The following is an 18,389-nucleotide window of genomic DNA, read 5'->3' as shown; positions in this document are numbered from 1 at the left end:
AAAAACTGCATTACATGACGACTTGAAAGCAGCAGTCATGATCTGGGCTGAATCAGTGCCCTGCTTTTGCATTTTTTACATAGTGGGCATTGATAGTAGAGGTGTTTTCAGATTTGTGCTTGTATGAAACATAACTGATAACTTTCAAATGTTCTTTTCATTTGTGTATACAGTTAGTCTATACAATATCTAACTGTCTTTGCACTTCACTTTTAGAACTGCCTCTGGAGGAAAGAGCCCAGAATGTCACTCGACTCTTGCGAAGGCAAGCAGATGAGGTCAAAACAGAATGGGATAAACTGAATATACAGTCCACTGAATGGCAAAAAAAGATAGATGAAGCTCTTGAAAGACTGCAGGAGCTTCAGGAGGCAATGGATGAGCTGGACCTGAAACTGCGTCAGGCTGAAGCTCTCAAGGGCTCTTGGCAGCCAGTGGGGGATTTGCTGATTGACTCTCTCCAGGATCACCTAGAAAAACTCAAGGTAAAACCATGCTTCCACTCATCAGCATTGTTGAAAGTAAGATATGCTTGCCATTCTTCTTTGGTATGTTCCCCCCTCAAGGCTAAATGAAAACTTTATTTTGCAAATAAAGTTTAACAAAGTTAAAGATGAAAACCCTTTAGCAGCATGTCGCTGACATATTCAACATTAAAAATAATATGCCGTAAAATTCAGAACTGAGATTGAAAATTGAAAAACTCCAAACACATTCATATACATAAATCAATTCTTACTGGTCTAGATATCTTTTTTTCAAGAGATGTACCGGTAATATCTTCCATTTGTTCCTCACAGACTGAGCATTTTTTCTCTCCATATAAGTTAACATTCAAAATGGTAGCCATCATGATCTGTGTGAAATAATGATTACCTTAAAACCACTTTGTTATAGCCCTTGATGAAGACTATCATGGATAGGCGTACTATTTGTAACCCTTTTATTATATGTGACACTTCAACTGCATGGAGAATTCTCTCTTCAGGATTTATGGCCACCAAGAATATGCAGATCAGGCCATCACATGTTGTGCAAGACACTTACAAATGTCACATTCCCTGAGAGGAGTGCAGCCATGCAGAAACCTCCACAATCCTGCTGCAACCTTCACATAGGGGTCATGATGTTTAAACTAGCCTTATTAAAAGTCAAGAGAGGTACTGTGGCATAGAGGAAATAGTGTTGGCTGGTCTTGCTTCCTTTTTCAGAATTAGTGCAAGTGTGCCTCATAACGTAGTCCTTGTAACTTTAATAGTCAGTATGAGTGCCAAATGTGAGCATTTACAACAATATATATGAGTAAACATGTTGCTTTAGGTATATAGCCATCCATGCTTTCTGCAGTTTTACAGAAAAAATAATACAAATGCATTTGGCCCATAATAGTACTGGTAAAACAAATAACACTGTAGTTAGCAACATCCTTTAACATTCACAGAGAAGAGATGTCATGCTGTCAATTAAAACATATTTGTTGTGTATTAAGTAAAAAAAGATCAAATTGCAGTATTAGTAATATATTTAGTCAGCAGTAAGAAAAATGGCACAGAGAGTGAAGGTTACTATTTCATTCCAAATACGACCTTAATTTCATGTGTGCACACCAAAGCTTGTAGTCAATTTCATTTAAGTTGTCCCGCTTCTCTTTATAAGTATCTTATTAAGTTCTTCACTAACTTCTTGAACAGTTTTAAATACTACTTAATAATATTGACATTATTACCCTATTAGTAAAGTAGTGGGGTGCATGAGTTGTTATGGGAGGGGAAGACACATCATGCTTCGTCTGGGTTAGTTTGTCCACCTTTGGTCCCCACCTTGCACTCAGCTCTCCTCTGTGGCTCCTAGTAGCTATCAGCATGTGACAGCAGCAGCCGCCCGGGAAAAGCCTTCAACTGGCCAGCTAAACCAGGTGAAGGTTAGTTAGAGACTTCCCCTGCATGTGAAGAAAAACTCCAGCAGATTGAGTGGACAAGACCAATAGTGGATACAACGGTTAAGAAGATGGTTTCTGCCCGTGTTGTACAAGGGGCAGGTGGGGCTTGACAACCTGGGATGATAGCCCATCTAGGAGAAGGAAACCGATGCTGCCTTGTGAGAAATCTTCAGGAGAAAAAAAAGGCTAAGACAGGCATCCCCAAACTGCGGCCCTCCAGATGTTTTGGCCTACAACTCCCATGATCCCTAGCTAACAGGACCAGTGGTCGGGGAAGATAGGAATTGTAGTCCAAAACATCTGGAGGGCCGAAGTTTGGGGGTGCCTGGGCTAAGAGTTAAACCCTACACAAATCCAGAGTGGAGTCCCTAAAACAGCTGGATGGTGCCTTGTATGCCTCCTTCCAAGCAACACCTGCAGCCAAGCTGGTGCAAAACATATTGCTCTGCTTTCCTTTGGACTACACCAGTAAGGCTGAGAAGGCAGCCCAGGATCTCGATACACATTGGCCAGGTCACTTCAGTGCTGCTACTGCAACAATTTGACTTTACCCCCAGAGGGTCATTCCACTGCCTCCCAAGACAAACATATGCAAACCACAAAGTAAAGTAGTGCTCAGTTTACATAAGGCAGGTTGCATAAGACTGCTCCTTTTGAGGGTTCCCCCTAGCTTGAAGCAGGATCATCATTGTCTTATTGAGACCTTGAGGAGGTGGTGCATTTCGGGGGTGGGGGAGAGAGAAAGAAGACATCTTCTCCCCTGCCCCCTGCTATGCTAAAAGCATCAGATAGCAGCAACACTGTTGCATGTGATCCTGGAGAGCCACTGCTAGTCAGAATATGCAATACATATACTAGTACTGTACTAGAGCGCTGGCAGCCCTGAATGTGAATATTTCACAGGTATATTGGCGGCAGCAGGTGGTCCTGGAGAATGTGAAAGTCAAAAGGTTTCCCTTTTCCTTTAATTTATCATGAAGCATCATTATAATATAGGAATATTTATATGTTTAGCATTGTTGTGCAGCTGGAAGGTGAGAGCTTTAATGCAGCCATAGCATGTAAAGTTGGGTGCACAAAGTATACTGAATTGAGTAGATCAACCATATACATTCCAACCACAATCCTTGCCTGGAACTTAATTTAGTTCCCTTGAAGGCACGGCAACTTAAAAATTGCTTTAACTGCCCCCTTAAGTCAGAGGGCTAAGCAGCACAGCCACTCAAAGTATTCCTTCTGAAATATTAGAACTTGGATGGGATTAAAAACAAGAATAAAGCTAATATTATCTATCCATATATAACATAAAGCTAAACTTTTTCTTCAGATGGGCATGCCCTGCTGATTTCAGTGCAAGCTTTGAATGGACGTAGAGGAACAGAATATGGCTTTTTAGTGGTACTGATCTTTGACTAGGCTTTTGTTAGCGTGCTGAGTGAACTGACTCATAGTCACATAAAGGTTCTCTGTTCCTTTCTAATATGTTCCAAAAGTTCAGCACTGGAGCAAAAAAGGTTTCAAAAAGCTTACTGGTTAACTCATGAAAGTAGGGAAAAAACGTTAGAACCTAAAAGTGTTCTCTCTCTCTCTCTCTCTCTCTCTGTCTCTGTCGTTCCGCTGTATATGGGCCCATTATCTACTCTATAAGAGTGTCTAGGTGAGTTTTAGGGTCCAATCCTAAACTCTCCTTGCCATCAGGCCTTGTAGTCCTGCTGGTCATGGCGGTTGCAGCAGAAGGTGCAGGGGGGCGGCTGATGACTTGAAACAGGCTAGTCACCATGCAAGCCCCATGCTGGCACAGAAGTTGAGTTCTATGCTGTTGTGCAACGGCAATAAGATGGATCCTGGGGCAGCTCAGCCCCTGTCCAGTTCTGCCTTGAGAATACCCCATTTTGGAACATCCTGTCAACAACACTCACATTAACTCCTGTGGTGGTGGAGGAGGAGGAGGAGGAAGATACCCCACCCATCTGTCTGGGTTGCCCCAGCCACTCTGGGGCAGCTTTGCACTCAGATAAAACAATAATAAAACATCAAACATTAAAAACATCCAGAAATAATAATAATCCAAATACCTCCACCCAGCGTAAGGGGGGTATTGAATTGCTCTGCCCAAATTTAAAACAACTGCTATATTTTTCATATGGCTAGCTACAATTGCAAAGTGACTGCAGTCCAAACAATGCAACCAGCTCTGTGAAGTGGTCCATTTTACAGATCAGGAACTGAGACTGGGTGACAGTGAAACGTAATGAATCCATAATGTGAGACTGGAACCCAAGTTTTATTTTGGTAGTTACCAGTTAAACGTTAATCCAAATGCTAGGGAGCTGCTCCTGTTTTGTGGAACAGCAGCTCTGTTAAGATATGACAGACATCCACTATCTGCACTTTGTGGAAACAGTTCAAGACTATTTTCTTTCAACAAGCCTTTCCAGCTAGATGAAAAGGTCTCTCTGCCTTAGGTGTTCATTTTGAATTGTTTTTAAGTGTATCTTTAGTTGTTGTTTTTCTACTGTTTTAAAAACTATTTTAGCTATTTTAATGGTATGTTTTCAAATTACATGGAGACTCATGTTAAAGGCTGGTCACATATTTGTTGTTGTCATTTTAAACAGGACAGTTGTGTGACTATCATAAATTTCTTGTGCACTTTTTGTAATTCCGGTATGGTTATTTTCACTTTCCTGCTAAAACAAAGAAAGGGCTAATTTTCTGAAAAGTTAAATGTTCGGCAAGAAACTGGCATGTTGACAAGTGTTGTGCATTTTACTTCCGCTGTGCATTTTACTTCCTGTGTTCGTTTTTCCAGGAAGATTTCTACATCTGTGCTATGTCTTCTGGGAATTGGTTTGTGGAGTTAGATCAGGGGGACTGTCTAGTATGAGTTTGTTATTGTTGTTGTTTTGCTGAATAGCAGTGTAATATGTTTGTGGCTTTTATTAAGAAGGCATTTTTGTAGTCATAATCAGACATAACAGCGACACTATCTGCATTATCTTTTGGGTGTGTACGGAAGACCTTCAATTTCCAACAAGCTTTTTAAGTGGACTTTTTTTCTCCTAGTGTGTATCTGTTTTTGAAAGTGAAATTGATGTTATATATGTTTTTATTTTTAATGGTTATTGTTAAATCGCTTTGGGATGCTTTATGGGAAGCGAGTCATAAATAAGTAAAATAAGGGTGTGCCCATGCCCATATTCTGTATGGAGCTGTGAGAGAGAATTAAGGGGAGAGGAGGTTGAATAGAATATTGGGTGAGTGAGAGAGAAGGTCATGCAGAGAGGGCCAGTTGGAAATGACACAGCCTGACTGTGTCAGGAACTAAAAAGGACACAGAGAGCTATTATAAAGATATGAAGGAAATCAAAGTTTATCTAGAAAAGTGAATAATATAATCAATTTATTTTTCAAAAAAAGGTAATTACATTGGGTTTTCCCCTAAAATTGGTGGCCTCCCAATACATCTTTAAAGGGAACACTTTTATCAATAACTTCAGCACTGTCATTCTTATGTACACAAGGGATTTATTTTGATGCTGGAGCTATCAGGTATGCAGATACCATAACTGTGAAGTAACTACTGCACATAAGCAAGTCAGGAAGTGAAATAAAATCAATGTATCAAGCTAACAGAGTAATTAGTTTAGTTTGGAAGTATATGAAGTAAGGAGTATAATGAACATATAGCTGTCTAGAATGCTCAACTCATAGATTCTTTTCCTTAAATATCTCTCTTTCTTTTCCCATCACATTTTTTTCTGATTCAGAACAAATTATGAAGAACTCTATTACTATATCTTTTTCCTCAGAGAGATTAGCACAGGCATAGGCAAACTCGGCCCTCCAGATGTTTTGAGACTACAACTCCCATCATCCCTGACCACTGGGTCCTGTTAGCTAGGGATGATGGGAGTTGTAGAACCAAAACATCTGGAGGGCCGAGTTTGCCTATGCCTGAGTTATTATTAAAAAAAAAAAACATGTCAATGACTTTGACGGATTCCTCACTACCTGAATTTCTAAAAAGAAAGTTTACGGACAAATATATGAGGGTGCAGTTGTAGTGGTAACGTATATGTGAATACGGAATTTCAGCCACACCATATTAGGAATACCTCAGAGAACCATAGTTTCATTGATGAAAGCAAGGGTTCCAACACAGGCACTTCTAGGCTTGAAATTCAGCCCATATGCAAACAGTTGTGACTTTCTGGTTAGTGGTAGCAGATTTTGTTCAGCATACATTTTTGAAGTTTAATTCTGTATAGTAGTATAAGTACTGAAGCAAGGCATTTTTAAAATAAAAGAATTAAGAATTAGTTTTTGTTACAATGCTTGGGAAGACCTGTTGTCTAAATTGCTGAGTAGGTGGAGGTTTATGTTTAGAATCTTTTTGGCCATGAGATGGATTCTAATCTTTTGAAAGTTAGAATCTATCTATTGTCCTGATCTGACAGTTGCAAAATGTGGGCAAATGAGAATACACTGGTATTCTTGGGTTGCTTAAGGCCCTCTACTCTAAAACATTGGAAGCTGCCTTATACTGTCCAGCAAGGTGAGGGGAACCTCTTGATTCTTTGTCTCCTGTAATCTCTGATCTTACAGATACTATGATTGAACACTGTATTTCAACCCAATAGGGGATTTTTTCTCCCACTGACCAAAAACACAGCATGTATTCTGTGTTTGTCACAGCATTCACCACACACTTGTTTTCTAGCTCTTTATCATCTTGGACTCCTTCTAGGCTCTTATACATGTCTGTGACACAACATAATGTAACAGGTGGAAATTGTCCCCTACATTTTGGAATAGCCATTCAGCTGATTTCTAATATTAACCTGCCATTACATAGAGCTTAGAAATGTCACTCATAAGCTTCTTAAATGGTTCTGTTGGAGGCCTCCCATAAAAGTATAATGCAAAATCCAATTCTTTTCTATGGTTTTTGTCTTGAGCATTTCAGTAGCAGCCACTGCACCCATTGTTGATCATTCTGGCATAAAACCTAATTGGCTGCCACATCCTTCATACGTCAATCCATCACAAAGTCTTTTCTCCCTCATTTATCTCCTGCCATTTCATCATGTGCCTAATTAACTTGCTGGGTCAATACATACTACACTCCTGAGAGACCAGTGTAGTCTTTCTGTATTTGTCAGGCACTTTCCCAATTCAGATAATTGGGCTGTTCTGGTTTGTTGCCATTTCCATCTCCTGGTGTGCCATAGAGTACTTTAAATTATTTGAACTGTTGGTCAGGTACCTATTTCTAGTGGAACAGAGCCGCTTCCTTTTACTGGATATTGCAATAGGATCTGGGAAAGTTTTCCTATCTTGGGAAGCCTGTGGAATCTTCAGTTAGCTCACTATCTCTTCACCTGAGTGATTTGATCTCATGGGGATTTTGTTATCATTTTGGAGAAACAAGGCTGTTATTTTATTTTCTCTTAGGATATAACAGAGTATCACATATACTCCAAACATGACCAGGACTTGTAAACAGGGGTGTTTGTGAGGGTGTTTTGAGGGGGAAGCCCAGATTGCTGCCTCACAGCATAAGTAGAAATAAGAAACATGGACAAGCACTGGATCCAGAACACCATTGGGCTGCAAAAGTAGCATAGCCAAAATCCAAATTTGTCTTAATATAGATGAGGATAGGAGGAAGGATCAGGCCTTTTTTTCCAGCCAGAAATCACCAGAACTCAGTTCTTGTACTTAGATGGGCATCATTGCCATTATAAGAGAATGAGGAAAGCATTCATTGTGAGTACCAGCACCTCTTTTTCTAGAAAAATAGCACTGTGAAGGATGAATATCCTCCATTTCCCTAGGCCCAAAGTTTGTAGCAGAGTAAGGTAGCGAAGTCCAGATTGTCAACATTGTTTGTCTGCTACACCAAATCTGCTTCCTGTATTTGTGCCTTTCATTTTTTTTGCCCAAGTGTAGTACTTTACATTTCTCCTTGTTAAAATTAATCTTATTTGCTTCGACCCAGCTGTCTAACCTGTTAAGGTCATTTTGAAGTGTGATTCTGTCCTCTGGGGTATTAGCCACCCCTCCCAATTTGGTGTCATCCGCAAACTTGCTCAGGATGCCCTCAGGATGTTCATCTACTGTTTTATTTATTTTATAGTACAGTACATTGATTATTGCCTTCATTTTATGGATCAATGGTCTCGTTAGACAGTAAAATTCATATTAAATTTAGGGGGTGTTTTTTATCATCTGGAACGGATTAATCCACTTTCCATTACTTTCAATGGGAAAGTGTGCTTCAGGTTAAGTACAGACTTCCGGAACCAATTAAATCCTTAACCCGAGGTACCACTGTAAAGAGATTTGATACATGTATTTGAAAGCATTATATACTGTATAAATATGTAATAAATGTGAATGTAGCTAATAATGATTCGTTTACTGGGCTGCTAAATCACAAGTCGACACTACTGCTTCTGCTTATTAGGACTGGCAACTTACCAAAGCCATGTTTAAAGATACAATATATATTTTAATTGTGATGCAAGTCCACCTAGGAAGACACAGTTGATAGAAAGCAATTCCATAATTCTGGTTATCAGTCTTCCTTTGGAGTTTGATTGTGGATTGTAAATATTTTATGACATACCATCCTGCAACTCAGAAGCATCTTCCTGTGGCTGCTGGAGGGACTGGGAAAGGGAATCAGCTGCTAAAATTCTGTTGTGCGTATGCACACACACACACACACACACACACACTTCCTCTTAATGTCTAGCCTCCTTGAATTGCTCACAAGAGCCTCTGTAGTAGCAGCCCTCGCTACCCCTAAGGGTGTTATAAAAATTGTCCAGGCACATAATAAAACCACTCTAAGTAAAGTAAAATAACAGTAAAACCTCTAGCAGCAAATTCCAGAGGAGTAACCATGTTATAAACAATAAAACACACCCATCTTTAAAATGCACAGTGCAATTATTGCAGTGATTATTGTTTCATCTTTATTCCAGTTTCGTGTATACAAAGCAAGCTGTGTTAGTGGGAGGATGTTGAGTGCAGGCATTTCTTAATGATCTTCCTGATTGCGCTGCACTGATCAATTTTTCATAAAAAATCTTCTAAGGATTGCTGTCATATGTCAGTAGTTTCACATTTTCAACACTTCACAGCTTTTGTGATCTTTAGCTCATCTCAGTCAAGTTGTAAGAAGTATTCCTTGTTCACCTTTACAGCTTGTGCAAGTTAGTATATTGAAATGTATGTGTGTTTGAATATTAGCTTTAAGTTGGGGAATGCACATGTGTCCTCTTGTTTCCTGTTGCATTTCCAAGTTTTACAGTGATTCAACCAGATAAACGTAATGTGAGCCCCCCCCCCCGTTTTCCTATTAAATCAAATCAAACTAACACCTCTGGGTTTGTCATTCAGTTGTCATACAAGAAAATAATACATGATAAATCTTGCTGTTCCAAGTATTTGTGTATTTATTTATAATACTACTATCCTACTTTATAACCCTATGAGGCTATTCAAGAGGCTTAGAAGAGATTTCCAAAATAAAACACCCACTCAAATCATAGCTCAGTGGTAGAGAAGCAAGATTATGGAGACACTTGGACCTCTTCTCCCCTCATATCATAAAAGGCAGCATTATTAATTAATTGAATTGATATACCACCCTATACCCGGGGATCTCAGAGTGCTTCACAGCATATCTGAGGTGAGGCAGTAGCACTGAGCAGGTGGATCTCACTCAGCCCATCCTTCCCTTGCTGTTTGCTGACAGTCAACAGGTTCTATGTGGATAATCAAAGACATGACTGAATGTTTATTTAAATGTGTTGATTTGTATACATAAAATGAGATGCCAGTGAGATGAAGGTTTTAGAAATATGTACATATATTTACATTTAATAATTATCAGCCAATCTGTTATAAGATTTAAAATTATTTAATTGGTTGTCATCCCAAGTGAAAAGGATAAGAGTTTTGTATGCCATCTCCATATTCTGTGTCAGTAAACAAATAGAAATGCAGTTAAACCTATAATCATGACATTTGGCTCCACTATTTGCTGAGAAATGAGGCTATATAATTTTATGTATAATAAACATATAGATGGAAAGCATTTTTTAAATTATGTACTGCTGCATATTAGTAGTTCTTGTATGCCATAGACGGATAGTAACATTTTGATAGATAGAATATTCGATAGAATATTATATACCCTTCAAAACTTAAAATGAGCTGCAAGTTCTAAAGGCTTAGGTATTCTTGGTATCTCTAAGAAATTATCCATCCTTAACCATTTTGAGTTTCTAATGGTAAATAAGATGAAAACTTAATTCATTTTTGTTTCAGCAGTGCCTTCCTCCCAGGAGCCACAAAATCATGCAAATGTAAACTCCCTTTTGAAATAATGAATGCATAAATATTGGCAACTGCATCAAGTTTCACAACAAAAATGAAGAAATAATTGATTCACATTTAATGAGAAAAAAGTTTTCGTTTGCTTTCACAAATGAAATAAGATGTGTTTAGCTATGCATATTATATTTTAACGTAAAAGAACAGATATTACAATAATAATAATAATAATAATAATAATAATAATAATAATAATTTATTATTTATACCCCACCCATCTGGCTGGGTCTCCCCGACCACTCTGGGCGGCTTCCAACAGAAAAATAGAACACAGTAATCTATTAAACATTAAAAGCCTCCCTGAACAGATGTCTTCTAAAAGTCTGGTAGTTGTTTTCCTTTTTGACATCTGTTGGGAGGGCGTTCCACAGGGCAGGCGCCACCACCGAGAAGGCCCTCTGCCTAGTTCCCTGCAACTTGGCTTCTCGCAACGAGGGAACCACCAGAAGGCCCTCGGTGCTGGACCTCAGTGTCCGGGCAGAATGATGGAGGTGGAGACGCTCCTTCAGGTATACTGGACCGAGGCCATTTAGGGCTTTGAAGGTCAGCACCAACACTTTGAATTGTGCTCGGAAATGTACTGGGAGCCAATGGAGATCTTTCAATACCGGTGTTATGTGGTCTCAGCGGCCGCTCCCAGTCACCAGTCTAGCTGCCGCATTCTGGATTAGTTGTAGTTTCCGAGTCACCTTCAGAGGTAGCCCCGTAGAGCGCGTTGCAGTACTCCAAGCGGGAGATAACTAGAGCATGCACTACTCTGGCTAGACAGTCTGCAGGCAGGTAGGGTCTCAGCCTGCGTACCAGATGGAGCTGATAGACAGCTGCCCTGGACACAGAATTGAACTGCGCCTCCATGGACAGCTGTGAGTACAAAATGACACCCAGGCTGCGCACCTGGTCCTACAGGGGCACAGTTACCCCATTCAGAACCAGGGAATCCTCCACACCTGCCTGCCTCCTGTCCCCCACGAACAGTACTTCTGTCTTGTCAGGATCCAACCTCAATCTTTTAGCCGCCATCCATCCTCCAACCGCCTCCAGGCACTCTAAGGATGGGGTCAGTATGTGGGATCAAGCTTGTTGGTGGCGTTGCACAGCCTTTCGAATTTCCAACATGGGAAGTTCAGTTGACATTTCTGTTATTCCCAGTAAAAGTTAAGTCAAAACATTTCTGCTTCAGTGTTGTTGACTTAAGTGAAGGTATTTGCTTGCTTGCTTTAATTATTGTTAGCCACCTCAAGATTGCAATTTGAGATAGAAAGGCAGGATCAAAATGCTTTTAATGGATAGAATGGAGTATTCCTCAAATACTAAGCCTGTTGACTTAGAAGTATACTTCATTTGTTTCAAGGGTGCAAATTAGGGTTAGCAGCATTGTTCTTGACCTATATTTTGGACAGAAATCGTTCTGATGTAAAACAGGGTTCCCATCAGCATCAAGTTGAGGTGTCCAATGCAGCACATTCCCATCCTTTGTGGAATTGATTGCAGTTTATATAGCCTGATGATGTGGACAGGAGCCTTGCAGTACAGTCAAACCTTGGTTTTCCGAATGCCTCCGTTGTCGTACGTTTTGGCTCCTGGACACCGAAAACCCGGAAGTAACTGCTCCAGTTTTTGAATGGGTTTCAGAAGCCGGACACCTGACGAGGCTTCTGTTTTGAGTTTCCCTATTGTATTGAGGCTTCCGCTTTCAGTTTTCGGTTGTTGAACATTTTGGAAGTCAAACGGTCTTCCAGAACAGATTACATTCGACAACCAAGGTTTGACTGTAATGTGATTCACTTCTTGCTGTCTTAACCTCTGTCCATCTTGGCAAGTGAAAAGCCAGTGGGGGTGGCAACGGCAACTTACCAGCATGGTCCAGATGGTTAATGCATCCCTATTCAGTGGACTTGTGTCTACTGTCCTTAAACAAGCAGCAGTGCATTCACCTCTGAAGAAGCCCTTCTTGGACTGTGGTTTACACCAACTACTATCCAGTTATGAATGCCCTTTCTTGGGTAAGGTGGTGCAGAAAGTGATGCCAGAGCAGCTGCAGGGGTTCCTGTAAGATATCAATTTTGCTGATCCATTTCAAGGCACACTTTTGAGATTGATTTTGCCTTTTGTTGCTGTTGTTTAGTCATTTAGTCGTGTCCGACTCTTCGTGACCCCATGGACCAGAGCACGCCAGGCACTCCTGTCTTCCACGGCCTTCCGCAGTTTGGTCAAACTCATGTTAGTAGCTTCGAGAACACTGTCCAACCATCTCGTCCTCTGTCATCTCCTTCTCCTTGTGCCCTCAATCTTTCCCAACATCATGGTCTTTTCCAGGGAGTCTTCTCTTCTCATGAGGTGGCAAAATGATCTGTCCTTCCAGTGAGCACTCAGGGCTGATTTCCTTAGATGACGTGTATCAAGAGTTTTGAACTGGGGAAATGTGATTCTGCCTTTTTTATTGTACAGTGATCTTAATACATGATGGTGTCTGCATAGGTATGCTCTTGATAGGGCTATCTTTGGGTCTGGTGTGAAAGCTGCAGCTGATGCAAAATGCATCAGACCACCAGTAACACATCTCTGTGCTTGCATTGGCCGCCCATATTATTATATTAATTTGGAATACAACTAACCTGAAATACTTCCTGACACATTATATCACAGTACTTTATATCACACATTATATCGCTCATAAATTGTTCATGCAAACACTCAATCATTGATGCGTCTAAGTAAAATTATGGTGCATGTTATGTGTGCATGTTGTGTAATTACACCATGACTGCATTAAATAGCAGCAAAATAGCAAATTTAAGACAGCTATTTAGGTGCCTTTGACAAAGCTCAGTGAAGTCATTCTGAAGTTTCAGTGGAAAAACATAAGAAACCTATTGAGATGCAAAAAGGACATTTTTACTTTAAAAGGTCAAACAGCCATTCATGTCCCATTGATGAAAGAGCACATTCAGAGAGTTGGCTGTGTGCAATTCATTTCTTGAGCCCAGTCACTCAAGAAGCCTTTAAACAGGGATTCCAATTGAACCTTCTGATCTAATCAGAGGGCAAGGACTTCAGGAAAAAGTCCCTCATGCTTTTAGATCACTGTACAATAAAAGAAAAGGGCAGCATTAAATTATTGTTTAATTTCATAAAAATCTGGCTGTAAAAATATCAGTTAACAATTCTCATCACACCCCTCCTCCAAAAGTTCAGCAAAAGAGGTGTGCCTTGCCTTGCTTCTTGTTATAGAAGCAAGATGCATCTAAATGGGAAGGAAATTCCACAGACATGAAAGCATTTAGAACACTGAAATTGCTTTTAGCCTATATTGTGATAATTGGAAAACATGCGCTCCTGTTTTCAAAATAAGAAATGTTTAAAAGATTTTCTATCTAACAACTATCAGTATAGGACTTTGTAGTTAGCTTTAAAATTAGCATTTTCTTGGGATCTCTGACATTACTTCTCTCTACTATACCAAAAGTATGGTAGGAAAATATATTTGGAAAGCAAGCCTACTGTCAGGGGGACTCCCTACAGGGAGCCTTCCCCCCCCCCATCCTGACCAGCACTTCGCCCAGCGAGAGCGGTAGCAGTGAGTCAGGAGGAAGCGGAATGGAGGAGGGAAGGCTCAGCGAGGCATCAGAGCCCCAGCACTGCTCCAGAACAGCCTCTTCCGGCGCCTCCAACGCAGGGTTAGAGGGTGGCGTTTCGGGGTGCCCAGGCTATTATGCTGGCCCCGAAGCAGAAGGGCACCATTGCTGGATTCTGCGAGTGACTAGGAGGTCATGTTTTCTGCTATCTCTGCACTGTACATAAAAGTAAAAGGTAAAGGGGCCCCTGACCATCAGGTCCAGTCGTGTTCGACTCTGGGGTTGCGGCGCTCATCTCGCTCTATAGGCCGAGGGAGCCGGCGTTTGTCCACAGACAGCTTCCGGGTCATGTGTCCAGCATGACAAAGCTGCTTCTGGCGAACCAGAGCAGCGCACGGAAACGTCATTTACCTTCCCGCCGGAGTGGTCCCTATTTATCTACTTGCACTTTGATGTGCCTTTGAACTGCTAGGTGGGCAGGAGCTGGGACCGAACAACGGGAGCTCAACCCATTGCAGGGATTCGAACCGCTGACCTTCTGATCAGCAAGTCCTAGACTCTGTGGTTTAACCCATACTGTAAATAGTATGCACAATAAAAACCCTTAAAGACAGAATGGACTGGAGTGTCATTACTCAGGAGTAGCCGCAACAATCCCCTGACACCTACCTTCCACTCTTTCCAAAAGTCATTTCTTGGAACTCATTAATGTTGGATAGATTTAGCAATTCTACACATTTTAATCAGTTATAAGCATTCCCATTGTGCAGGACAATTGATAGTGTTTTGGTAAGAGCATAAAATGTAATAGAATAATTTCACTTCAAAGTACATTAAAAGAAACAACTTCAGTAAATAAAAAAAATACAATTTTATCTGTGACTAAAGGCATGATTTTATTCTTACTGTTCTACATATGAAAAGAAATTTATTGGAAGCAACTGAATATGCAGCACTGGATCTATCCAAAGTATATTTTCAAAATGCCATGTATGGGGATAACACTGCAATTTTATTATTGCAGGTGGGAAAATGTTACAATAGGACAACTGAATAATTTGGATTGAGTATCTGAATGCTGCATTTGACTTGTTATCATGTTGATGCACATGTGGCTAGGGGAAAGAAGGGCTGAGAAACTGAGAAAGTGAATTGAGCATCTACTATTATTTGCTGCAATTGGAGTCACTGGTTTCATAAGGGGAAGTCCCTGATGCTGGGAGAGCACATAATGAGCCATTCTCATTGAAATAAGCTTATTTACTAGTTATTTTTCAGTAATTCCCAGGGATCCAGACATTTATTTTCAAATTTGGGAAGATGGGCTCATGCAACAAGAAATATATATATATATATATATATATATATATATATATATATATATATATATATATATATTTCCTGGACATTGGTAAATGTCTGCTGACTTTGGTGTACACAGGTCTTAATATTTATGTCATAGGAGTTACTTTAGCATATTCCCATACTTTGTTAATCAAAAAATCAACTAAGGTGCAAAATAAGGACCATAATGGGACAGTGCACTTGTTGACCACATAGCTCAAATAGCTCTAAATATGACCATATTTAGAATTTGACATATTCCAACAGGTTTCACTGATGAGCACAATGACATTAGCAGAGGAATATCATGTTCAAACACATAATTGTATTTCTATTACAAACCTATCTCACTGTTTCAGGAGTATCTCAATTTCACCTAGCTCTATGTCAATGTTTTACTTATCTTTGGAGTCTTGTATACTTCATCAAGAACACTTGGTAAGTAAATGGAAGTCGATTTATGAAGAGGAAATAGTTCATCTGCTTAAGTGTAAATTGGATTGTATGACTAGAAGAAATTGTCAAATGTTATCTGGTCCCTTCCCCCTATCATGATATACTGTATATAGCCAGGTACATGTATACTGTTCCTGACAGATTTTTATTCAGATTGCATTTTCAGTCTTTGAAAATGAAAGTTGATTGTTGTAAAGGTATCTGTACTTCAAAAGCACTGCTTTCTCAAAGTTATAAAACAGATCTACTTACGTATTCCAAAAGAAATATTCATTATAAAACAATAAGAAAATTAAAAATATTTTGGTTATTTATTAAGGTGCATGCTGGAAGGAGACATTAGCAGTACATTCATATTTTTCAGTTACCATGTGATGGTCCATGTGCAATTGGATAATAGGAAGGAGCACATATTTTTAGAAAGGCAGGGCATAGATTCATTGATTATGATGATGAGGATGATAAGGAGATGAGGATGAGAATGAGTGAATTGTAGGCTCCATAAAGTGAAATACAGTGGTGCCTCGCTAGACGAATTTAATTCGTTCCACGGGTCTTTTCTTATAATGAAAAATTTGTCTAGCGAATCCCATAGGAATGCATTGAATTTTTTATTATTTATTTATTTATTGCCCATAGGAACACAATTGAATTTCAATGCATTCCTATGGGAAACCGCGATTTGCTAGATGAATTTTTCATAAAATGAATTCGTCTAGCGAGGCAACCTCCGCTCGAAAAATCCTTTCGTTAAGCGGAAATTTCGTTAAGCAGGGCATTCGTTAAGCGAGGCACCACTGTATATGTTGGCCTGTAACTCAGAGGAATGTTGCATCATCTAATTTTGAATGGATTTTAGGGTGACTTCACACTTCACATTTTGTTCTAAGGTACAAGTACAAAATACACCTGGCTTACATCAGTTGTGTGTGGTGCATCTTTCTTAAATAATTCCTTCCCAGTAAAAAATGTCGAAGCAGTGTTTGTGCAGTTTGGAGTTTTGAATGGAGAGGATCAGAGAAAAAAAGAGGTGGATTTAGCTGAGGGTTGACCCTGGGAGAGGTGGAGGGGGGGACAAGGAATGGTAGTAGTAGTGTGTATTTTCCTCTGATTAGAATCTACTTCTATATTTGGAAACACAAAAATTGTTACAAAGCTACCTCCCATACTAAACTTTGGTAACATTGATGCTAGTTTAGCAGCAGGGAATGTGTTTTGTGAACTCTTTCAAACCCCAGGATAGCTTTGGTTTCTTGGCAGTTTGACAGAATATTGCTTTATGTTTTGTGTTAATCAATGTTTAACATACCAGAAATAAAAGCTATCATCTGTATCATGCGACTATACTTATTCCGCTCCATTTCTCTTTCCTATTTGGTCAACAAAAGAAGACCTGAGTCTTACTGTTATAGATATCAAAAGTAGGGAGGAACACAGAGCTTAGTCCATTGCAAAACCCATTTCACCTCTGCAAATAAAGTAGAAAATGAAATCTGTAAATGTTGTGATGAAAGAAAATTAATATAGAAAATCAAATTATTCAATATCTTCTTAAGTCCATAAGCCAAGCCTGGTATTATCTCAGTATGTATTGCCATGAATCTATGTAGCCAGTTTTAAAAGGACACGGACATTTCTATAGACATTTAATTTATGTGGCTGATTGCAGTGTCTTCCAGAGCTGTCTGGTTCTTTTTCAAATTTGTCTCCATCTGCTACGTCCAAGCATCTCATTTAAAATGTGTGCTCGGACCAAGCAAATGGGGCCACTTCCATAGCTCTTATGATGATACCACTAAGCTGTAGGTAGCCTCACTTTTCTCTCTTTCTAATGCCTTCACCATAATTTCTCAACCTTGGAAAAGATTTGGAATTGCCCTCCAATGCACCATGTGATGCTGAAGTATTTATGCAGCAACACCAATAACTTACTGCTGGTCTATTTTAAGGGTTTATATCAGGCTCCCAGTACTAGTCCAAGGCAACAAGGTTTCTGTGAAGTTGTGCTGGGAACCCCAAACAAGACCCTATGTTTTGCTATAAATTGTTATAAGTTCTTTTTCAATCTAAAATGCCATTACTAACATTTTGGGTTTGCTTGTTTTTTACACAGGTTTACCAAGCAGAAATTGCACCTCTTAAAGAGAACGTGAACAATGCTAATGACCTAGCTCATCAGTTTACCTCTTCTGAAATACAGCTTTCCCCATATACCCTCAACCGCCTCGAAGACTTGAATGGAAGATGGAAACTCCTGCAGGTAATATTATATAACATAACCCTAACCCTTAAAATGACTGTCTTAGGTAAGAAAATTGTTTTATAATAAGTAATCTCGAATGTTTCTAGCAATACATTGTATTTCACTCATGTTCTTCATGTCCAGCATGAATAGTTGCTTGGAACTGAATAAAATACATAAAATATACCATAGGCTTTGACATGTGTATCATTAACTGGATCAGAAACCATGTGCAGAAACTTGATTCCTAGCACCCATTCACCGCAAGCTGCTACATGCAAGTAGTGCTAGTTGTATAATTAGCAACATCTGTTTGGTGAAGAGAAGCTTGTGGCTACTGCACATCCTCAGTTTACTCCGGGCCATTGCTTTAGATAAGGTGTAATTTCTGTATGCTTTCCATCCTTCACAAAATGCTTTA

At 39.6% G+C, this 18,389-nt stretch overlaps 1 protein-coding gene across 15 annotated transcripts in view; it reads left to right on the top strand.

Annotated features, from left to right (window-relative positions):
• Window positions 1-18,389, top strand: part of DMD (dystrophin) — a 1,006,777-nt gene that overhangs the window by 815,233 nt on the left and 173,155 nt on the right. For all 15 annotated transcript variants that reach the window (XM_035114386.3, XM_035114388.3, XM_035114384.3 and 12 more), the window contains 2 exons: window positions 217-485; window positions 17,840-17,986. In XM_035114386.3, the coding sequence (XP_034970277.3) occupies window positions 217-485; window positions 17,840-17,986 (416 nt within the window). The remainder of the gene's footprint in view (window positions 1-216; window positions 486-17,839; window positions 17,987-18,389) is intronic.

Source organism: Zootoca vivipara, chromosome 4 (assembly GCF_965207765.1).
Source record: "Zootoca vivipara chromosome 4, rZooViv2.hap1.1, whole genome shotgun sequence".
Taxonomy (NCBI): Eukaryota; Metazoa; Chordata; class Lepidosauria; order Squamata; family Lacertidae; genus Zootoca; species Zootoca vivipara.
This window is presented reverse-complemented; position numbering and strand designations above follow the sequence as displayed.